The 23,972-nt window shown below is 40.0% G+C and overlaps 1 protein-coding gene across 9 annotated transcripts in view; it reads left to right on the top strand.

Moving 5' to 3' along the window:
- The first annotated feature begins 5,909 nt into the window (after positions 1–5,909).
- Positions 5,910–23,972, top strand: part of SRBD1 (S1 RNA binding domain 1) — a 128,459-nt gene continuing 110,396 nt past the window's right edge. The window contains exons 1-12 of one of the 9 annotated variants that reach the window (XM_051613072.1): positions 5,910–5,984; positions 7,281–7,391; positions 11,275–11,440; positions 12,034–12,225; positions 13,541–13,620; positions 14,025–14,190; positions 14,846–15,208; positions 16,606–16,772; positions 17,816–17,933; positions 18,072–18,210; positions 20,842–20,938; positions 22,952–23,087. In XM_051613072.1, coding sequence (XP_051469032.1) covers positions 13,541–13,620; positions 14,025–14,190; positions 14,846–15,208; positions 16,606–16,772; positions 17,816–17,933; positions 18,072–18,210; positions 20,842–20,938; positions 22,952–23,087 — 1,266 coding nt within the window. In that variant the 5' untranslated portion in view covers positions 5,910–5,984; positions 7,281–7,391; positions 11,275–11,440; positions 12,034–12,225. The other 8 variants (XM_051613073.1, XM_051613071.1, XM_051613070.1 and 5 more) reach the window with 8 other exon arrangements.

Raw genomic sequence — 23,972 nt, 5'->3', positions numbered from 1 at the left:
AGCTAATGGAAGAACACTTCATTTAGAAATGTGAGGAAGAGTAATATGCCACACATATCCTAAATTAAGTCTTATGGCATTGCAGAACTATGACTGCAGAGTCATTGTGTGTATATGGGTGGGAGTCAGCAAATAGCTGTGACGGAAGCTCAAAGTTTCTCTTTAATCTTGTAATGTGTTCACTGGTATTTTATTTACAGAAGCAATTACTTCTAGCTATATATAGTTAGTTACTGTAATAGTTATTTTACAGAAATAGCAACCGAGTTTTATGTGTCAACATTCTCCATTCATTGGAATTTTTGGAACTTCTTGTCAGAGAATGAATGACCTGCCATGCTGCAGGATAACGGAGACAAAGACAAGCAACCAAACTGGCCGTTTTCTAGGCCTGCTAGTATTATCAAAGCCAAGGCTGCTGAATCACTGTTTCTTGAAACTAACATTGCTTTAAATCTAGCAAAGATGAGGCATTACATGTGTTTATGTTACTTCCCAAATGTTGGCCTGGTTACAAAATACTGTGCACACTGTGAACTGAACAGATATTGTGACTGTAAAGATTTAAAAGAATGGTCACGAGGACTACTAACAGAGCCATTTTCAAAGTGATTTTAACAAAACTGCAGGCTGCCATGCTAGTAAAAATGCTGACACTCTTTACCAGCACAATCAAAAAGCAAACTCTAAATTCACTCAGGGAGGCCCTGCTGTTGGCAGCAGTCATCAGGTCCAGAAGGGCCAGATCTGAAGGGAAAACACATCTATTCCTGCAGTCAAGAGCTCTATCTTTCTCAGCTCTCATCTAGGATCAAGCTAATCCACCTCCAGCCACAGCTCTGCCGAAGACAGTGGAATTTCAGACATGTGATTAAGGTCTTATGTGACTCTTATACTCATCTTTACAGCTGTGTGGACTTGCCACATATATAAAAACCCACTTAAATTATTTTTAATTTTAAAGCACCAGCTTCATTTCAAAGATGGGAAAAGAGACAAAGTGATTACTGAGAAATAAAGAAGTTATCTAAATTATTATTTGTATTATGTTATCTAGTAATATGACCTACATTTTGACTATATACAAACTCTTTTGTTTATAAATTATCCAGAGATTTCTTGGTTAGAACTGTTTCAGTTCTAAGTATGTTCTAGTTTTAGTATGCTTGCATAAACTGTTGTGTCAGTAAGTGACACAGACAAGTAGGGAAACTGGCAAACATCAGCTACTGTTACTGTCCATGCACCATCTGGGACTGGTCAAAATTTTTCTGGTAGGAATTTTCCTGTAAAATCTACAGTTACTAAAATCTAAGATTCTTATGCAGCCTCTTTATGTGCTAACACCTGAGCATACCATTATTTATCCTCATGCACCATTTTAGGAAACGTTATTATTAGCCCTTTTTAACAATGAGGAACTGAGGCACAGGGTCACTCATCGAAGGTCGCACAGGACATCTGTATCTGAGAAGGAAACTGAGATTCAGATTAGTGTTCCTGAGACCGAAGCCCTTTTCATAGATTGCTGAAAGTATATGATCAATTTGAAAGCACTTAAATTGCTATTTGAACAGACAGGAATAATGGACACATTTTGAGGCCCCTCCACTTGGCAACATCATCTCCTGTTCTCAGAAGTGAAGGATTTGGTCTCTCTCTCTGCAACAAGAGATGTGGCCTCATGGGTAGGGAAGGTCCTGACCTGGGTGCTTCTGCAGTCAGCAGAGGAACCTGGACACTGACTTGCCTCTGAGGCAGTGCTCATTAGCACTAGGTTCATGCAGTTATCTTACTTCTGGACTAGGGCCTTCTGATGCCTGACAAGCATAGGGGCACCAGCAGAGCTCTCCTGTCTTTCTAACCTTCTCCAGTGTACATATACCTTTATGTCACTACATGTCATCAGCTTATGCTGAGAAACAGACTATTAAAAATCATCAATTCTCTTCTTCTCCCAGTTGCACTCCTAAGGAAATTTGTCTCAGTCTGCCAAGATGATAACAAAACACATGAACATCTCATGGTCCAGCTCACACCATCACCAAAGCAGCAGTAATGGCTGCAGAAGCAGCTAACTCACGAGCTGCCAAAGCACTGGGGTAGGCAATAGGAGTATGGATTACCTTCTTTATGAAGCCTGAGTGCAAACCATACGACCCTCAGCACATTCCTGCAACGTGGCCAAGAACCAGGTTGCGCTCTCAAACCATAAATAATCCAGCATCTGCCCTCAGTGTCAAATTTTTGGGAACACTGCGAAGGACTGGATTGTCTCCAGTTTTCCAGGTGGAGAGAGGAAGACCCAGCACGTTGCCCCACTGGCTCACCTCCCTTCCTGACCTTTCAGGTGGCATCAATTTTCCAGCTCCCAGAAAAAGAGAGAGAAATGCAGCTATGCTGATTTTCTCCCCACAGACCACTGTAAGACTCATAAACCTTCACCCTACACTACATTGACAAATTTCACTGATTTTATATCAAAAGGGCTACTGTGAAAAGATGCAGGATTCAATCCCCACTGGTAATGTAGGATATGAGACAACTGCACTGAAGCTAGGTTTTACCTTTCTGTAAGACTTACAAAATTGCTTTCAGCCATATGATAACACAAGATGAAGGACTAAGTGGGGGTGAAGGCACAATTTAGATTCCTCATCAGATTTTAATCCTGCCTCCTTGTGGTTACTTCAATACAAGTCTCACAATTTTCTGTGGGATGCCTCCCTTTATCAGTACTTGCAAAAAGGGCAGTATAAGGATTACACAAGAAGTTCTAAGAGTGGCTTTTTGCTTGGCTTTGCAGCCTAAATAATACTCCTTAAAAACAGTTTGAAAAAAACATATCAAGCATGATAACATATTCGCATGATAACACTTCTGCTAACAGATGAGAGATTTTACCATGGCTATACCTGGAGTGTCATTTGCAAGGAAGTATAAGCTTATCTTGCCCAGCCTGCAGAATGCTACCCATTTGTTCAGGTTAAGTGATGCACTAGCTACAGCTACACAGCTTTCAGCCAGCACTGAGCATAGGTAGGTCTTCTGCTTGTAAAAGAGCCCATACTCATACCTCAATCTGAAGAATGCTTAAGCCCAAGCTTGAGAAAGTATTCTATTCAGGGCAATACCGGAACAGACTGACACTTAAGTCCTTCTGAAACCAGAGGGGTAATCTGTGTTTAAACTTAGTCCTGTGCTTTAATCTGCTTTTTTACTATTTTGTTATCCTATATAAATGTAAGCATGTTCCTTCCTGAGTGGAGCTCTAAAAGCACTGTCATGCAGCATTTCAGACAGTGATTTATTGCTGCGAAGTCTAGCCCTTATCAAAGAACAGTAACACAAAGAACAAGCATTGCATCTGGGACATGAAAAGCTATTTCACTTTGTAACTGTAAATCCTACACATATGAGAAGAAAAAAATCCTCATATGATTAATTTTATATTCTTAACTTGAATTTAGTACTGGTTGGTTCTTTTGAACTGAACTCTGAAATAATTGCGTAAATGCCTTTTTAAAGGTTTAGAGAAACGTCAGTCTTATTTTTTGCAGCAGGGGTCACTATAAATAAATCTAAAAAAACCCTGCCAACATAGATATGCCAGAACAGACAATAAAATTACTGATTATAGATAAGGACAGTGTCACTTTAAGGGAGCATGTGAAAAATAACCAAACATTTTTATATAGGCAATTTCTTTAAAATCAGTTGTACAGGCTTAGCCCACCCTCACAAGAACAGTGACCTAATTTCAAACTATTAATAGAAGAGAAATAAAGTTGACTCCATGATATGTACTTAGACATAGGAATTTTAATGCAGTGCATCAAAGGAGTCAGATGACACAGGCAGTATTTTTATATTCTGCACAAGGTTTTACCATATCACAAAATATAATCAGACCAAATATTTAAATATTTTAAAGCTCTTTGTAGTCACAATTTTTTTGTACTTATAGAGTGTACAAAGTCCCTGTACATAAAGGTTGTTTTCAGATTAGCCTAAGTGCAGCATCTGATCTGAAATACAAAAATCAGAAATGTACCTGTTATAAATTACAATTTTTCAGCTGAAAAACTGTCTGTTACTTCACATGCATGACATTAACTGGTTAAATTACAACAGCTCAGTCTTAGCAATGGATATTCCCCTAGTATTAGACTAAACTACCCTATGCTCAGCTCTAACTAGTACAAAATTCCAAAAGAATCGGCTCCGAGCCTGCACTTAGACATTTGATTACCTTTAAATAGGCGAACAGTGCTAGTGAGGTCTGTGAGTCAGATTCTCAACTTGTGTAAATCACGGGCCCTATTTAGATCAACAGAGCTGTGACAGTTTATATCAGCTGAAGATCTGGCATTAGAAATACAACCCTGTGCATAAAGACAAGTATGTGCATAAGTCTCTCTCCAGGACCCTGAAAGCTATAGAGGTCAGGTAAACTTGAGGGTAAGAGAGCGACTGCATTGAATGTTATTGTGTTTAAAGTAATTCCAGACCGTTAAACACAGATTTATTATAAAGTCAAGATGAAAAATTATTAATTAAGTTTATTACACCTTAGTTACATTTAAGACGTTGCAGTTCCAAGGCTAGAGGACAGCTGGCTGGTAGTTATGACCACAAGTTACAAATATTTATGATACAAAGCAGAAGACCTTTTAGGGTAATGGAAGCTCAAAAGGCAGCTTTAATGTAACAGCCTGCTCACTCCATTCTTCTAGTGATGGCTCCAGAAACCTGCACCCATTAAATTTTATGCATGAGACAGACTTCACAGAGTCCTTACTGAACATTAACTTAGTAGATATAGATGTAAAAGGGGTAAATGCAGAGATTGCAGGGAACAATAATTTTATATGAAACTTTTAAGATGGGTGACTGGCACTCAGACACTTTATAGCACTAGAGTGCAAATCTCTATAGTTATAAGAAAAAATAATGCAAGTTCAAGTCATAATGCGTAAAGGAACACTAATACCCTATGTATATTAGGATCTACAAGCTCTTTCTATTCAGAGGGCTGAGAGAAGAGGCATATTCCTGTCTTCCGTGGTCACCTCTGATACTGTATCTGAGCTTCACACAAGGATGATTTCTGCTTCCCAATACACGTGGAGAACAAACAAACAACACACCCCGCCTCACAGTGGGTTTCTTTCAGCCGGCAGAAGCAAAGTGAAACATTTCTAACTCCTTTCACACTTCCCTTAACCAAGAGCTGAACCTAGACTCTTGGCATCTCCGCTCCCTGTCCGCAGCTCGAGCCCCAGGCCTCTGGCTCGCACCCGGCAGCAGCCCCGCAGCCCTCGCCCCTTCCCGCCGCGCAGCACGAGGGGCAGGGCCCATCGCCACCAACGCCAGAGGAGAGGGCAGGCGAGAACCTCAACCAGACGTCGTCGCCGCGTTGCACCTCGGGGCCGTGTCAGGCCGCGGCGGGCGGCGCCGCCGCGCACAGCCCTCCCCGAGGCATCCTGCAACCAACACCCGCCTGAGGCGGCGGGAAGGGCTGGCTCGACTGGATCCCCTTACCCAGGCCTGCTGAGGCGCAGGGAGGGCTTCCCAAACACGCACGGGGGGGCCGGTTTCCACTCTGCCCAGCGCCGACCCCGCACACACGCACCGGCTCCCGCAGCGCTCGGGCCCGCCCCCCCGCCGCCCAGCGCCCCCTGCCGGCGGCAGCGCAGCGCGACCGGCCGCGGCCTGCCCGCCCCGGGAGGGCACCGCCGCCCCGGGGACAGCCCGACCCCAGCCGCGGCCCTGCAACCGCATCCCTCCCGGCGGGTGCCGCGGGACGGCCGGGACAGGGCGGGACCGAAGGTGGGGCCACCGCCCGCCCCGCCCCTTCGCTGCCCGTTTCCTGCGGCGCGGCGCGGACACCGCTTCCTGCTCCTCCCCGCGGCGCGCCGGGCGGGCTGCTCAGCCGCGGCTGCCCTGGCGGCCCTTTCAAACGCGGGAGCCGGCAGCAGGGGGTAACGTTTGGGGGAAGCCTCCCGCCCCTCGCCGGGCTCGGGCCGAGGGTGAGGCAGGGCGGGCAGCGGCCTGCGGGGCCGCGCTCGCTGCTCCCGGCGCCCTGCGTGTCGGGCTGCGCCGGCGAGCGAAGGGGTTTCCTGTTGTCTCTGTGGTTGAGGTGGAGGCGAGCCCGTGTCTTCCTGGGCCTCCGCTTCTGCTGCCAGCCTCTGCCCCACCCCGGGGAGGGGAGGGGTGGTTGCTCGGGGCTCCTCTCGCCCTGGAGCTGCGCCCGTGGCTCCGCGCTGCGGTAGCCGGGGGGGGGCGGAGGAGCGGGGCCGGGGGGGCGGGCGGGCGGCAGCTCCCCGGGAGGTTGTGGGGCTGGCGGCCCCCGCCCGGGTGGCTCCTGTGCCTCCCGCCTCCGCCCACTTCCTGGGGGGCAGGAAGAGGCTTCCGAGCTGGCGGATTCACGTCGTGCTGCCTGGAAATGACTCTACCCTTCCCAGGCAGGGAGAGTGGAGTTGAGCTCAGTTCGCCCTTCCTTTGAACGCTGTCAGCAAACCTCCGGGAAGCAGTGTCTTGTCTAGGGAAGAAAAGGGCTTTGAAGGACATAAAGTGTGTTAAGCTTGGCCGTCTTTCTGGGCCAGAAAGTAGTGATTTTGGATGGTAGCGAGTCACCAAGCAACAAACCGCTTTACTCTTTAACACTTGTGCCTTCAAGGCTCTCAAGTGAGAGTTGTTGGTGTGATAAACTCTGCTGTGGCTGTCACCATGCAGAACAGCCGTGCATCTGTGTCCTTCAGGAGCAAAGGCCTCCCGTTTAATTAAGCTGGATGCGAGTTGGGTGGTTTGGAGAAAAGTAGTAGCTGCATGTGATGTAACAGTCTGTTACTGAATCGGTAGTGTCCCCTTGGTCTTGTCTGTTGTCATAGGAGATTTGAGATAAGTGGATTAAAGAAATGCATGGAAAGTGTTTGCCCCCCCCCACCGCCCCGTTCCTGTGCACACCTCTTCAGATTCATTGACAGGCTGTTGCATAGTGCCAGTTGCTCCTTTTCCCAGCGGGACCACTGGTTATAGAAACGGGCTTGGAGGAGAGGGTGCTTTCTTAGAACACAACCTTGGTGGTTTGTCTTTTTGGTGGTATGTCTTTAAGTGATAGCACTAGGTGATACTTCCACCGGTCTTAACACCTTTCCTTTTCTGATTAGCATTAGGCATTATTTTGCTGTATTTGTGTACCTATATGTCTGTTTCTGGCTGTACATTTCCATTTAGCACTGGAGTCTCCTGATTTGTGCCTGCAACTGTTTTCTCAGGCACTACTAAGTGGCTTTGTGCAGGAAAGGTCCTTGGAAATCTGTTGCACCAGCTTCTCTGAACAAAAGTGTCTGGGAGTTTTCCAAGGTTTTAACCTCAAGAGGATTACAGTAAGTTGGATTTATATTTTCAAGTACAACTTAGTTGTTACAGGTGATAAAAACCTTCTGCAGTGATAGAATAATTTTCCATACAAGTCCCTACCATTGGTCTCCATAGCATTTTTCCTCTGTTGCTGCTGACAGTATGCTGACACTTACTGCTATTACTTGTGATTTCTTCTTAGGATGTTATTCTAGTATTTAACGGAGAGTTCTTAAAATGATAAGCAAAATCCAACTGTTGAGAACCTACATATAATTATTGAAGTGGGCTATTCTGCTGCTACTAGTAATTGTCTGAAATTCTCGTGTCATATGAGATTCAAAGTGCTTTTTATGTCCTATCCTAGGTGCTTGGTGTTACAGTAAACTGTTTTTTAGCTAGTACTATGAGATTTAAGAAGAATCTAAATGCAAAATTCTTTTATCCTTTATATTTTTTTTTCATGCTTGAAAAGCAGAGGCTGCAGAGCAAAATTTGAGGAGCTTGCTTTCCGGAGAAACATGTTACACGTTAAATTAGCTGGAGAATTCTTTAGAAGTTTCTGTGTTCTTTTCTGTAGGAGAGGGGTTTTTTTCAGTTACTGAAATGAAATTCCAGGTGTATGTGTGGTGGTGTGTTTGCTTGGTTCTGTGTTGTGGTTGTTGGTTTTTTGTTTGTTTGGTTTGGTTTTGTGTCTTGTTTTTTTAAAATCCTGTACATTCAAGTAGAAGATTCTATTTAGTTGAGTTGTAAGGTGCAGTAGACTTCATTGGTATTCAGATCTATATTTGTCTAGTTATGAGTGATTTATGTGACTTTATATAGTAAAGTTATTAGTTTTAAATTTGCCATAATGGCATTTAACTGATCATGCTGTGAAAGTATGACCTAGTCTATAACTCTTAACTGTTAAATATATTTTTTTATTATTTCTTAAATGCCCTGTAGAAGATGTCCCAGACTATTTGGATTACTGGAGCAATTTCTGACTGATTTGCTCTAATGGTGGAGCTACAAAACAAAACAGCCTTGTGCTAGCGAGGGTTTTTTAAAAAAATTTATTTATTTATTTATTTTGGGAGAATAGTGGTGAGGAAGGAGGGATTTTTTTAAATCTAATTACTTTAAAGCTATTTCTGCAAGCAGCTGCTTATGCAACTTTGATTCACATATGAATAAATTTACTTTTAGTGAGCTCTGTCTTTGCATAAATAGGGATGCCAAAGAGCATATCAGTCTATAAATGACACTTAGATTGCTTTTTGACATAAGGCCTTTAAAGCTTCATTCTGCTTATAGTATCCTACATACACCCTAGAACTTTTGTTCTGGGGAGAGAGACCAGAGAAAGTGTATTTCCTTGCTGTATGTTTTGTGCATACCCATTTTAAGATTCTGTACACTGATGTATAAGGAGAGCTACCCTTTCATTCTTCTTTGTTCCTAGTATGGCCCAACACCAAACTACACAAGCCTTATTTTAATAAGTAGCTGACAGGCAGGGATAAGAGTGCTATTTACAGCCATCAGGGTAGCTCTAGTGATTTGTGGAGCTCTGCATTGGATGCAGAGAGTAGAAGTGTTGGGCAAGGCCAAAGTTTCCAGGGCCTAGCTCATGTTGCCTGACATGAAAGTAAAATACAGTTAATGAAATGATTGTTAAAACCACTTTTTCTAAAAGAACAACATATTTTAAAGATTTAAGGAAAATTTTCCGACAGCATACATAAAATAAGAAAAATGTGTTAGCAAATGTTACTTGGAAGTTTGCTGGCCTTGAATGTGAGGAATGCTGCTAGAACAGCATGTAGGAGTTCAATATGCCAATTGGCAAGCCAGTGAAATCCTACACAGGGTGGCTGGATAACTTATACACATCACTGGATACTGCATGCTTGCTTCCTTCAGGCGATAAGTGCGGGAGATGCCAAGCAGTGTGAACACCTGCAGTAAGAAACAGGAATACTGAACACAGACACAGGAAGGAAAAAAAAGTGTGCTCTGTCTTGACTCTGGTATAAATTGGTTACTCTTAATTTTTCAGCTTTGTAGTTGTCTCTTCTACAGCTATGGTACTTTTCTGGGTTTGGGAAAGGGACACAGATCTATGCAAGCTGTAGTTTCTTTCGTCAGGGTAGATACGAGCCCTCAATTTGAGTATGGTTACCTGGATGTGACAGAGAAGTTAGAAGTAAAGGCAGTTTTCCCACTGGGTCTAATCTACCTGCAAAATACAATAGGAGATAACCCTCTTGATGCCAACACGGTGTAGGAGGGTGAATAAAGCTCTTTGAAGCTCCCTCAGCACTTGATGCAGATGACCGTATACATGTAGAAGCAGAACACAGGCCAGGCAATAGCTGGTTTGATTGCCTTGTCTCGTAGTCAGTGCAGTCAGCATTGTAGATCCCCATGTGTAGTGTTTCTTGAGTCTTCCTGCCTCACTTCAGGGACTGTCTCTAAGCTTTTTATAAAAAAAAAAACAAAACAAAAAACAAACTGTAATGTTTTTCCATCATTATCAATGGCATTTTGACTCGATGCTTTTTCATCCTCTTTCCTGCCTCCCCCTCTGCAGTGAATCACAGAAAGACTGTTTTTCTTAGTCATTTACTGTAGGTGTTGGCACACCATAGCACAGGCAGCTCAGGAGGAAAATTTAGCAGACAGCTGTCTGGCAATTTGGAATCAAATCAGAAGTACTTCTGTGAATTCAAATTCTTTGTTTACAAAAAGAATAAATATATCAACTGCAAGATTCTTTTTCTACAAATATGAAGGCTCCACAGTTCAAGAGAGATAGGGAGCTACTGGAGAGAGTCCAGAGGAGGGTGATGAAGATGATTGGGTGATTGGAGCATCTCTCTTATGAAGAAAGGCTGAAAGAGCTGGGGCTCTTTAGCCTGGAAATGGGAAGACTGAGGGGAGACCTTATCAATGTAAGTAAGTATCTCAGGGGTGAGTGGAGGGAGGATGGAGAGAGGCTCTTCTCAGTAGTTCCTTATGTCAGAACGAGGGGCAACAGGTACAAGTTGGAACATAGGAAGTTCCATTTAAATATGAGGAAAAACTTCTTTGCATTGAGAGTGATGGAGCATTGGAAGAGGCTGCCCTGGGAGGTTGTGGAGTCTCCATCTCTGGAGATACTCAAAACCCACCTGTATATAGTCCTGTGTAAAGTGCTCTAGGTTATCTTCAGTGGGAGAGTCAGACTAGATGATCTCTAGAGATCCCTTCCAACTCCAGCAATTCTGTGATTCTGTGAAGTACAGTTCGGTGTGTATGTTATTGGAAGAGGAGGTGGTTATGACTTGGCTTCACCTCACTGAAATACGACATTTCTTTACTTTGTGGTACCTCGTGTTTGATATTCATCTCACAGGTGCTTTTTGATATTGGGCTTTTAACTTGATCTGTAAAACTCCATTCTGTCTTCAGACCACAGCTTGTCTGTTCATGGATGGTTATTCTGAAATAAGTTTTGTGCATTAACTTCACATCTTACCTTAGTTCATATTAACTGTAAGCGCAGGTACAAAAAGCCTTTAGGAAAAAAGTTACCATTCTTCTCAAAAAAATTGAGAAGATTAATAGTATAAATAAAGTTGGAGTTTATGTATCTGAGGCCAGTTCCAGCTCACTACATGCTTGTGAGGACTGACACAATATTGATGACTGAGTCAGGACAGATTCTGTGCTGGTCTTATCTTCTTTCATCTTCTGGATCAAACATGTTTGATACTACTTCATCTTTCTGAAGGACTGCAACAAGCACTTAAAAGGTGACCTAATTATTTTTTAAAGTGGAAAATTCAAGAAATCAAAAGAAAAATCTACAACCATTGAAATGTCCTATAAAGACTTAGCCTTATTACATATCACTTTCTATTCTATTTCATTCTTACCTAGGCCATTTTAAGGATGTAGGATCATTTAAATACTTACCTGCTCATGAAGAATGTGGAAAATGGCTGGTTTCATAAACCAAGGAGCTCATATCCTGTTCTTATGCTGTTATGAAGAGTTAAGTCACTCATGAGTGTTGGATGGCAGGAAGTACAAGTAACTTTATACAGTAAGCTTTACTCTTTCCATAATATTATGTACTATAACAGTAAAAAAGTTGAGATATTTTGTGACCATGCCCTTGGCCACTTTAGGAAAGAGAGATGGTTTAGTGGATATAGGACCTTCTGGACCATCCAGATGAGGCTTTGCTTTTACCTGGTCTTTTGGGTAAGCCCCAGAACTATCATGGGGACATTCTGAGTGTCCAAAAGGGGCAGGGAAGTTGAGTAGTGTTGTGTAGGGGAAATGCTGACCTCAGGTGAGAGAACATGCATGTCAGCTTTTTCCTTCTTTGCTATCATTCAATGGGTAAGTATGAAAAAGCTGGCTAGAGTGTTTAAAATCCAATCACTGGCTTCCAAAATTCCCTGGATCATTAGAAAAAATCCACCTACCTGGATTAGCTGAAGAAGCATGACTGATAATGATATCCTAAGCTAAACACCTAGTTCGGAAACAAAACTGAAAGACCTAACCATGTGAAGTGTACTGGTGCCTGCAAAAAACAAATCAGAGATCCATCTGGCTCAGGTGTTACCTAATTCTGAAAATCTTGGTGTTGCAAACATGAATGATGTTTTTTGTGTCTCCCATTCACAGATTAAAGTACAATATAAACTGGAAACATTATTTTCATGCCTCTGAGGTAACTAGAATAAAGAATTAATTCAAGACTACAATAATAACTGTTCAGCTATAAAGAGCATAGGAAAACGGAGAAGCAGAGTGGCTGGATAAAGTTGTAGGTGTCTCAGAACTGTTGTGTAAAAAGTCACCTGGGAAGCTAATAAGGTGATTAATATTTTTTGTGTTCTTTGGAGATTTCTGCTTTCCTACAGTAGACATGCATTCTAACCACTTGCATAATGGGATTTCAGTCAGTGGAACAGCACAGAAATGCTGACCTGCTACTGACCGTGACGATTGCTACAAGAAGGCGTTCTGCAAGCAAGATAATAGCTAGTGCTATTTGATGTGGGCCTCAATAGTCCTTCCACTGCACTGCTGGAAATGGTCACTTAAGTTCTGGTGCTGCTTTACAAGGGAAACTTGCTGAAAGCCATTTATAACAATAGTAATGCTTCTAGTGCTTGAACGGAGGCCAGAATCAGATTAGATTAAAGAGCGTTTCGCCCTTCAGTTAAATGACATTTTACAAATGCTTATCCAGTTTGTATATGCAAACATGGGACTTTAAGGCTCCCATTGCAGTGGTAAGGCTGAAGAAAAGGTCAAAGTGAAAAAAGTTTTTCGGGTGAGAGAGCTGGAGAATAGAGTATGAAGAATGATGAAATTGTGCCACATATAGGTAAAATAAGTTTAAGAGTTTTATAGCTATAGAAATGCCTTTTTTGTCGGTTGGTGTTTGATTTTTTTTGTTGTTTTAATTTTCTGGCAGGTAAAATGTTGAGGGTGCCTAAAATTCTCTAACTAAAGCTGCCAAATGTGGTTATTGAAATTTATGGACCCAACCATTGCCAAAAATTCTATAACTGATTAACTGAAATGCAGCTATTGTAGGTATGAGTCTTGGGTCAGAGAAAACCCATGCCTTCTGTTTTTGCCTTTAGTAATTGTTTTATGCAATTTCTATATGCTAATGAGCACCTCTTTCAAAATCTTTGTTTCTGTTATGCATACAATCTTTAAAGGTGAAATTCTAGATCAAAATGGACAATCTTCTTTTAGTCCACTTCAAGATCATATGCGAGCTCACTTCACTGGATCTTAATTTTATTTTCAGTGCTCCTTAGATTGATGGAGGAAAGACTGGCACAGTATATAAGCGACAGCCAATAATATGTGAGAGGAACGGTAGTCTTTTTGCTAGGGTAGCTTTACACCCACGCCAAATAATTACCTCTATTTGAAGAGAAAAATAATTTGAGGGGCTATAATGATTGTTTGCTCAGTTGAAAAGACTGTTGAATGTGTGCTGCTGGTGCCTAAATTCTTGAATACTAAGAATTCCAAACATGATGCAGGGGAAACTTTTGTGATTGGTAAAGACATTATGAGGACACACTTGTCAGTAATTTAAAGAGCTGAATAAGAGAATAAAACTTCAACCAAATGTTCTATTTCTTTATTCTTGCCTTTGTTTCAGATGACATCTCTACCAAGGAGGGTGAAATCTGAAGCCAAAGCCCTTACATCAGAATGTGAACTACCTTCATTTCTTAATTCGTAAGATTACTTCTTTTTTAGGATTTTTTTAAAAGTTTGTGCTAAGCATGAGCAATTTGGTAAGAGCAACAGTCTGTTTCTGAGAGGTTGATTACAAAGCTTAAATGTACAAAACTTCAGTTATAAAGCACAAATTACCTAAGCTCTTCATGCTCATAGTGAACAGAGGTTGAAATGGAATTGCCAGTTGACCAAACAGAATCAGGTGTGTACACATCCCAATGGCCAGCTTCAGGAAAGCTTTTTAAATTGTTCTGGTCATTAGGTCTGCATCAGCATGAAAGACCTGCATTTGCTGAGTCTACATACCTTTCTGTTAATTTTTCCTGTTTACTTCCTTTCGTGTCAGAAAATACTCTTTTTTTCTTCTTATAAGCAATATTATTCAATTATTTGTTTTTCAGAAGCTCTGAGTCGGAGGAGGAGGAAGAGGAGTGGGAGCCAAAAAGCAAAATTGCAAAGAAACCTCAATTGCTGAAGAAAAGTGAGGCAAAAACTAAAAAAGTTGGTACTCCACGGGCAGCTATGGCTAGGAAAAATGTTAAGAAAGTAGCAATAAAAGAGGAAATGGTGAGTATCTGTAAGCAAGAGACATTTATTTACTGTGGTTGGCAAGTGACATGAGCAGAATTTTTCCAACTCTGATTCACTTTGTTGCCTGAGTCTGCTCTGCCCATCTGATTCCACTGCTACTGTGAACATTCAGTATATCTGATAAATGTGACTCTTTTGTGTATTAGTGTCCCAGACCAAAAGGCACTCCTTTAAATTTTTGGCCAATGATAATGGGACATGTTTTGGGGACACTCTGGATCTTTGGGGAAGGTGTGGCTCTTCCAAGGTTAACAATATATTAGCAGACCAAATCTTAGTTCCAGCTCCCATGTTGCATCTAAAACCTCATTAGAAGAGTGCTTTCCTACCCTGATGTTCCATGTTTTGTTGAGATAAGTGAAGGAAAGAACTGTAGGTCACTGTCTTTTGAAGGAGAGCCCAGTTAAGGTCTTTCCAGGATCATCTTATTTGATCTTTTAAATCACAGTTCTGCTGGGTATGTTTGTAAGATATATTTCACATTACTTGATTTCTGGCTTGGCATTTCCTTGCCAGAAATACATCACTTGGGAAATGATGTATGATGTCAAGTCTTCATAGGTTCTAAGTGAAATGTTAAACCAGTTTGTCACAGTCAATGCTTAATATGGTTTCAATGCCTTTTTTGCAGGATGTATCCTTACCTGTTGCTCCTGCAGAAGATAATAGAATTCAGCTCCTAAAACCTAAGGAAGAAGGTGCAGGCACTAAACCAAAAACTTTAAATCGAAAACCAGAAGTGCCTAAAAAAAGGGAAATAAATTCATTCCAGGGGAAGAATGTAAAGAGTTTAGAGAGTGATGAAAAGCCCTCGACAAGCGTTCCTGTAGTGGGAAATCAAGTGAAACATGAGAAATCTGAGAAGGACTTTGCATTTGATGAACCACCTTTTAAAAAGATTAAGTCAACTATGTGTCCTGAAGGAAAACCAGTAAAACATCTAGGAGGCAACAAAATAAAAGAAGAATATGAAATGAACTGGGATATTGTACAGGTATGAGATCTTTTTCTGATGTATCAAATGAAACCATTTCTTACATAATTATTACTTAAAATATACAATTTGAATTCTCTTGGCATCAGTTGGATGCCAATGTCGGAATGTACCGTTTACCTCTGCTTAAATGGTCATAATACACGGGTAAATGTAAATGTTGGTTGGTAACTGTTAAAAGTTCAAATTGCAACATTATTAAAAAATCTGTTACTTAAGCAGTTCTTAGTATAAAGCTAGCCTCTAACAGTTAACACATTTCTTCTGTCTTGGCACATGGATTTTTTTTGTGTGGATATAGTCAACTGAAACTTCTACAGGAAGGGATGCTGAAAGATTTGGAATGTCTGTGTGCATAGTTTCTGAATTTTTAAGATTTAATGTGGGTCATTTCATCACAGAAGCTCATTTTAGAGTGGATATCAATTTACAGTACCATCAAGGAGGAGATTGCATTCTTGGAACTACAGTGACATCAAGGGAGATATCATCTTTGTTTTTGTAGGATGTTAACATTGAAACCGTTCAGATGAAGACAGTTTTAGGATAGCTTCAGTTCTGGGAGGCTGGGTATGGTTATGGAAGATTTATATTAACAGAATGGGAGTAGATTGGATACATCCTATTCATCATCCGTAGCACTGTCTGCTTAAGAAAGGTTCCCTTAGTATTCTAAAATATTCCTGGAAATGCAGATGGAAGATTTGATCTTTTTGTATTGCTACTCTAGAAGCAGTGAATATGACTGTGCAGGAGTTGTTCTATTTCTAGGCTTCAGAACAAAACTTCTGAAAGGCTTTTTATATTAGCTATTTATGGGAATAATTGTAGCAAAGCACAAGCAAACGGTGATGGTTAAAATGTTACTAAGCTAAGGTACTTGTATATTTTGTCCTGCTTTTTGTATAGATACACTAACTTTATCTTTAGAAAGCCCACATTTGTACAAATTCATGTGTAACTTGGTGAGGCTTGATTCATCTTGAAACCTTCATTAATATCATGCTAGTTTCCAATCATTGGTGGATGGGATTTGGATCAGCTTTGGTTTTGTGGGTTTTTCCTTTTTGTTTTGTTTAACCATGAGGTACATCAGTATTGGTCTTTAAAAAATAAGTTCTGTTTCCTCTGTTGCCATATGTGTTTTGTTGTCTTTCTGATTTTTGGATGGCTTTTTTTGTTCCCAAGAGGCACTCCTTGCATTTTTTTTTTTCTGTAGTTACTAGTCTCTGGAAACATTGTTTGCTGCTTGTATTTCTGAAATATTTAGTGTGGTGGCTGCATTCATGGGAAATCTGGCATCCACCATAATATTCTGGGGTGGCTTAAACTTTGAGAGGCTGTTCAAACCAATCTGTCACCTCTCTTCAATGTGCTGTGTTTTTTGCCTCTTACAGGCCTTGTCAGAAATTACAAACGTTGAACCATGGGTATGTGCAAACTTAATTCGCCTCTTTCAAGAAGAAAACACAATTCCTTTTATTGCTCGATATCGAAAAGAGCTCATCAATAATTTGGAGGCTGATGCCTTGCGAGAAGTGCAGCAAACATTGGAAGAGCTACGGTAAGAAAGTTAATACAGGGAACTATCTGGGAGGGAGGGAGGTAACAACATACATCAATTATAAAAGAACTCCTGAAGAAGAAAGTTTTAAACTGAGGTAATTATGCACTTTTTTTTCCCTTACAATTAAAAAAAAAAATATCTAGCATTATTAATTGCTAAAGAGAAAACTAAAGCTGCAGAGAAAAAGCTCTTACTAGAAGAGTAGTTTATAGGTTCTAGAGATATGTAGCCTGATTAGATGTAAGCTGCATCCTTTGAAAAAGAATCACTGAGTCCCTTTGCTCCCTTCTTGAAGCAGCAACACCTTTAGTGAAGAGCACTACTTGAGGTCACAGTGTACCAGCAGGGCAGGCAAAACTATCCTAGACCACTGTAGTGAAAAAATTATCAGCAAAGCATACTGTGGAGGTGGATGAGACTACTCTCATTCCTTCTTGTTTTTGAGATGGCAAGGGAACAGTCTTGCCAGCTCTTCTGTCAACATGGTGGCTTTCTCCTTGTACTTCTTGCTATTCCCTAAAAGGAGTTTATTCCCAAAAAGGGAAGGTGTCCCGAGAGAGTTCTTGTCTGAAAAAGTAACTTAAATCATAACAAAGTAACTTTGCTGCCTGCAGTTACTGACAGGTATTTTATTGAAGGTCTAAGAGTTTAAAAACTGGTAGTTTGTACTTGATACTGCAGACCTATCTTGATATGTATTACAGCTGTAAGTGCTCATGGACGTGGATTTTTATTTGGCCTTTTTATTTGGCTTCCAGGCTGGTAATCTTGCGAAAATTTATATAGCAGTAATAGCTATCAGTGGTTTGTGATTTTTCTTAAAGCTACCACAAGGTACTTTAATACAGTTTTGAACTAATTGGAGAAAGAGGTTAATAAGTAGAAACTCCTTTGGATTATCATACTTGTTTTGTTGAGGATTAACATGAGATACAATCTTGAGGGGTTTGAGAGCTTCAGCTTCTGAACAAGGTCACAATGAATAGCCTTTTTAATCCACCATGAATTGTGACTGTTAATATCAATCTCTTGTATTTTAGTACTGTTGCAAAGAAGACACATACAATGATACAAAAATTGAAGAAAGAAGGAAAGTTGTCTGGATGCCTTTTAACAGCATTATTAAACTGCAGAACTTTGGAAGAATTGGACCATGTGGTCAGTACACAAGGCATTTTCAGAACATCCTTAGCTTATATGTAATCTTGCATAACTAAATAGTGCAGAATGCAGAGTACATAGCATGACTGAAATATTTACTTGCCTTTTAGTAACTGTGGTTTTGTTTATTTTAAGTCTGCACCTTATAAAACTGGGAGTAAAGGCACCAAAGCCCAGAGGGCCAAGCAACTGGGTTTAGAACCTGCTGCACTCTCCCTCCTGCAGAATCCTATGGAACTCAATCTCTTTTCTTACATTAGACCCAACACCAAAGGTAGGTGCTGTTCTTCTATGAGCAGTAATGTCCTAAATGTTTGAATATATTTTAAAAGGGGACTTAATTTAATTGTCCTAATGTTGCTGGAAGTTACACAACTATTTAAAATTCAACTGTTCTTTCAGCAACGTGTGGTAAAAGTTTATATTTAATGCCATGGTTTTCCAACCTTTCCTGTCTTTTTGTATTGTAAATAGTAATAATTCTGGTATATGAAACACAGAAGTCTGGAGATGTTGACATCTGTTTTTACTGATAGAAAGGGAACTGCACTGTGCACCAGAGACCTCTCCATGGTTCTACTCTTACTTGAATTGTTTACTGAACACCAGTTGTTCAAGGGGCTTATGCTCATAGTTTTTACTGAAGTAATGTCACCCATCGAAGAGTATCTTAACAAAAACTGGACTTGGTGACTGGGGGCGAGTGGAAGAGTTCTTGCTGTTGAATCACAGTAGGTGTTGCAGAAGATGTAATGTCTGAAATTTGAGTAGGAACTTAAACAATTGTATTTCTTTGTGAGTGCAGTTATGGGTGAATCTGTAGGGGGCAATCTCTGACAACAAAAGACTAAAATTCCTGCAACCTTCTGTATAGTGTTAAAATAGAAAAGTGCTTTTCTTCTTCCCTGCCCCAAAATTTATTTTTTGAATTTTAATGTAAAAGTGCTGAACCTACTGGTGAAGCTGACTCTTACTCTTCCCTCTTCTGTTCCTTTATTTTATTTAAATATTGTTTATAAAATAATCCTAACTTTGCATTGAAAAGCAGTTACTAAATGCTCTGTTTAAATTACAGCATATGTTTTTATTTCATCCAGCACTACACTGCAACCATGTGTCTGACTATTCTGGCAGTCTAAACAGCCAAACCAAAATCTTCATGGTGGAAGTTCAAATAAATTATTTAAGGTGCATTCAGAATGGAGTGCTATTTGCTGCAGCATAAACACCTCAGTTTTTTGAATCTGTACACCTATTTTCAATTTTGAGTTAAAAATACCATTGCTTAGGTTTATATAATCAGAAACTACATACATATATGAAATGGGTCACTTTATAAACTTGGAAGCTAGTTGACAACCTATATACGGTTTGAGATCAGAGTGAACTTCTATTAAAAGCATGCGCCAGTAACTGTGCAGGAAAGTTTTCATCAAATCTTAATATTCAGTTATTTTAAATTCTCAGTGTTTTTAAACCTATTCTAAAAATAAACTGAAATAAAAAGAGCAGTTCATTTTTCAAAGCCAGATATTTGAAAGTTATAGAAGAAGGATCAGCAGAAAACTTTGTTCATCCTTTTAGTTATATCCGTGGTCCAATACTTAATTAAACAAGCATGTGCTCTTTTTGCAATGGACACAGTTAATGCCTGTGTGAGTGGTGCTGGTTGAAAAAGATTTTTTTATTATTATTTCTTTAATCCTTACTGGTTTTGGTCTGTTCTTTCTCATTCAAATTCTCTGCCAGACCTAGAATAATGTTGCCATGTGTACTTCTGGTACTTTTGTGCCTTGTAATAATTCATATTCAATATAATGCATATTTTATAATTTTCTTAGTTCTGTATTCTGATGTTGCACCATACCAAATGCTAACTCATAAATGTAAAGAGCCAAATTCCACAACTTCTGATCAGTTCAGCCATTTAATGACATATCCTTTTTCTCACACTCTTGTTTTTCTTTTTGGCAAGAAAGTTTAGTTTCTTCTTTTTTAAAAAGGTCAAGATTTTTTTTAATAGTGTGTAACTCTATAGTCCAGAACAGGGTTCTGGATTCAACAAAAATATTAGTTATTAGAGCTATGCAGGTATTTCTAAATGGTGTTAATAGAGCCCTTTTAAGGTATTGATAGTCTGTCAGAGAGCAGAGTAAAAAATAATGTGTATTGAAGGAGACACTTAATCCTGCATCAGCCCAATATGGGGTTCTTGCTCTCTCTGAAGCATTTGTTTCTGACCATTGCTAGAAGCAGGGTTAAATATATTGATTTTGAAACAAAGAATGTCTGATTTATTTCATTACCTTCTGCTTCTGGTCCAGCTTGACCACTGTGCTGAGAACCACACTGTGCCACTTTTCTGGTATTTCAAGTGCGAGATGGCTCTGTGTATTGGGAAGTTGAATGATTCTGCTATCAGATCTCTAGAATACTTGTTACACAAAGAAAGTACAGGAATGCCTGCAAAGATTTTAGGCAGATTCTAGATCAGTAGCAAAGCATGTAAATTTGTGCTGCAATTGTTTGTTTTGTTACAATCTCAAAAATTATACTTGAATATCCAGTTTTACTGTTGTAAATTATTAATTTGCATTGCAAATGTCAAGATGTGTTAGCATAAAAATAACAAAATTACTACTTTTCACTCATTTTAATGACATTCTGATTTATGATACTGCATTGGTTACTTTAGGCTCACTAAAATTGTTTCGTAAGTTTTGGAAAGGAAGCTTAGTTAAAATTCTAATAAACTAAGATGCTTCATTGAAACCTCTGCAAATCAGTTGGGTATCTTGCATCAGTTTTCTTTCAGCTTGTATATATTTTATTAGTGCTTGTGCAGTTGTGTAAAGTAATTTTTCATGTTAGTTTTTTAAATAATTATCTGTTTTTTTCTTCTAAGGACTTTCGACTATCCAGGAAGTAGAGGCAGGAGTACAGCATATTTTAGCTGACATCTTTGCTAAAGATAAAGATACACTGGATTTTATCAGGAAACTGTAAGTTTGATTTTTTTTTATTATTATTTTTTTTATTTATTTTCCAATTTTTCCTGATTGCTTGGTAAGCTTCATTCTCCTGGTGTGCACATATGTAATTGTGGTGGGTTGACCCTGGCTGGAGGCTGGGTGCCCACCAAAGCTGTTCTGTCACTGCTCCTCCCTAGCTGCTCCTTTCTCATTGCACTCTTCCCCTAGACCCTAGACAGGGTACCTCCTGTGGGAAATGGTCTTCCATGAACTCCTCCAACACGAGTCCTTCCCATGTGCTGCAGTTCATTAACTGCTCCAGTGTGGTTAATTTTCACGGGCTGCAGTCCTTCAGGAACAGACTGCTTCATTGTGGGTCCCACATGGAGTCACAAGTCTTTGACAGCCTGCCTCACCATGATCTTCACCATGGGCTGGAGGGGAATCTCTGCTCCAGCACCTGTAGCTCCTCCTCCCCCTCCTTCTTCACTGACTATAGTGTCTGCAGAGTTGTCTTATTCCTCTTTGCCTGCAGTTGCTGTTGTGCAGAAACTTTTCCCCTGTCTTAAATATATTACCACAGAGGTGCCAGCAGTGGGGTCTGTCTTGGAGCTGGCTGGCATTGGCTATATTGGACATGGGGGAAGCTTCTAGCAGCTTCTCACAGAAGCCATCCCTGTAGCCCTCCTGCTACCAAAATCTCACCACACAAACCCAGTGCAGTAATTAATTTTTTTAATTATGTGAAAGCAGTGTTACTGTGAGATTGCATTAGGTCCATCTCTTCATTTGTGCAGGAGAGGTTCTTTAGCCTTTCTGCCTGTCTGGCTATCATTGGAGGAGAAATCTCCAGTGAATATGGCGTGACACTTTCATTTCCAAAGACTGTTCGTGCAGAGCATATCTGCCTTGCAGTTTGTGATCTGTAAGGGAAACTTTTCTCTCCTTGCACTTCCATCTACCTATGACTTTCCAGAGGTGTATCTGCTAAAATATTTGATATTTATTGTTGCTCCAATATTTGCTGCTTGACACCTGTCAGTGTGATTAGCATGCAGTGATGATTGATTTTGGCCTTGGAATTCAATCAGGCAGAAGAATGTGACTGTTCTTAAAGCAGGAATTACTGATCCTTTGATTGTGTTAGCTGACTAACTTTTCTTCCCTTCAATAATGACTTCAAAGTGATTTGTTGTGTCTAGGGAATTGACGTCACAGAGTAATAGGTGTTTGTTATTTATTTTTTCTTCTGCTGTGTACCATCTGGGTCAGAACAGGGTTATCAAAGAACAGATACCTTCTTTGGAGCATGTGGTGTTAGTTTGAATCTGCTCAGTTCTGTTTATTTGACTCTTATTTGCTGTTTGTTGTGAGTAAAGGCCAAGTCCATCAAAAGGCTAGAGCATAGCAATGTGAAAATTTCAAGGATGAGGCTGTTTTATAAAGGGAAGTGCTGTCACTACCAGAGTGTCACTTTCATTCTTGTGACAACTAGAAGCTCCTTAATTGAATATGCTGTGCTCTAAAGATACAACACGCTTTAGATCAACAGGATGTATGTATAATAATAATGAGGAGTATTCAGAAAGCTGTATGTTTGGGATCTCTGTTACTCCTAAATATAATGAAAAGTTTTAGGGTGTCAAGTGCTCAAAGCAAGAAATCAATTCTGAAGCTGAGTAGATTCAAGAAAGATTTTGCATTTCCATAAAATAGATAACTGCTACAATTTTTTTTCAACTTCCCAAAATTTGTTGTGTGAAGTTGAACCAATAACTGACCAAACTGAAATGCAGGTGGTGGCTTTTGAGTATCTATTCCCTCAGGAGAAGGGCCTGCTTGAATATCTTCTCTTAGTATGTTCCAGTCAGTATGTTATTTCAGTCTCAGCATTAAGAAATGTAATATGGTTCTGCAGGTAATCAGAGTTAATGTAACTTGTAATTGAACAGAACCCCAAGTTCTTTTATGTTTAATACAAGCACTAATGACTTGTTACATCCTTTATGCTAAGATGCCTTATTAACTTTTTTCTTTATTCAGATGTCAGCAAAGGTACATTTGTATCCAGTCAGCCTTGGCAAAAGTGTCATCCAAAAGTGGAAATGAAAAAGATATTGATAAATTCCAACTGTACCATGAGTTTTCATGTAATATAAAGAACATTCAGCATCATCAGGTACACCTACAATTTTTTATATTTTTCTTAGGATTTTAATCATAGCAAAGATGGCTTCACTTTTGAATTTTCTTGCTTAAGACTGATTCTAAAAGTACGTGATTTTGCTTTTCAGTTATCAAAGGTAATAGACCTTTTCTTGAAATGCAAGAGTAAGCTGTTAATCTCTTAGAAACTGAACAGAGGATTGCTTATTCACTATGTCTGCTGTCTAATGAATTATCTTTAAACAAATACTTAAAATCAGAGATAACAATACTGGTGTGATTTTATTTTCAGCGTGTGTCATGCCCTTCCTCCCTTCCTTGGGTGACAAGTGCATGGGAAGTGTTACCATGAAGGGGATAAGGGGATAAAGGCTAAATGATAATACATGGTCTCCAGTCTAAAAATGGAGCATTGCATAGTAGAGGAAGCTGCTTGGTTGGAGTGCATTTGAAGCAAACTGGGATAAATTTATTATTTCTTTTGGATGTTTGCTGCAGCAATGAGTCAGAGTGCTCTGAGCCATTTGACACAAAACCAGTTTTGTGAAACTGGTGCAAAGGATCAGGGAAGGATCCAGAAAATTGAAATTAAAGGTGACCTAAAAAAGCAGCTCTTCTCAGCAGCAACTTCAGGTAAAAGCTGAATAATCAAAATAGAAAGGCTCAGTGGAAGGTCTCATGCACTACCCCAAAAATGAGTTGGTTTTGCAAGTCATCAGTATTCCCTTCTGCAGAGTATCTTTGGTTAGAAAAAGAGTAGAGGGACATGAGTAGAAAAAGAAATGAGGGACAAAGCAAACTTACTTGATGATGAGAAGCTGATGACTTGGTAGCTGTGCTGCCCCTCTTCAAAGACTGAAATGTTGTGCACTCAATGCAACTGTCAAGAACTTTGCCC

This window comes from Apus apus, chromosome 3, assembly GCF_020740795.1.
Source record: "Apus apus isolate bApuApu2 chromosome 3, bApuApu2.pri.cur, whole genome shotgun sequence".
Lineage (NCBI taxonomy): Eukaryota > Metazoa > Chordata > Aves > Apodiformes > Apodidae > Apus > Apus apus.
The sequence above is the reverse complement of the archived record's forward strand: the minus strand, read 5'-3'. Positions and strand labels throughout refer to the sequence as shown.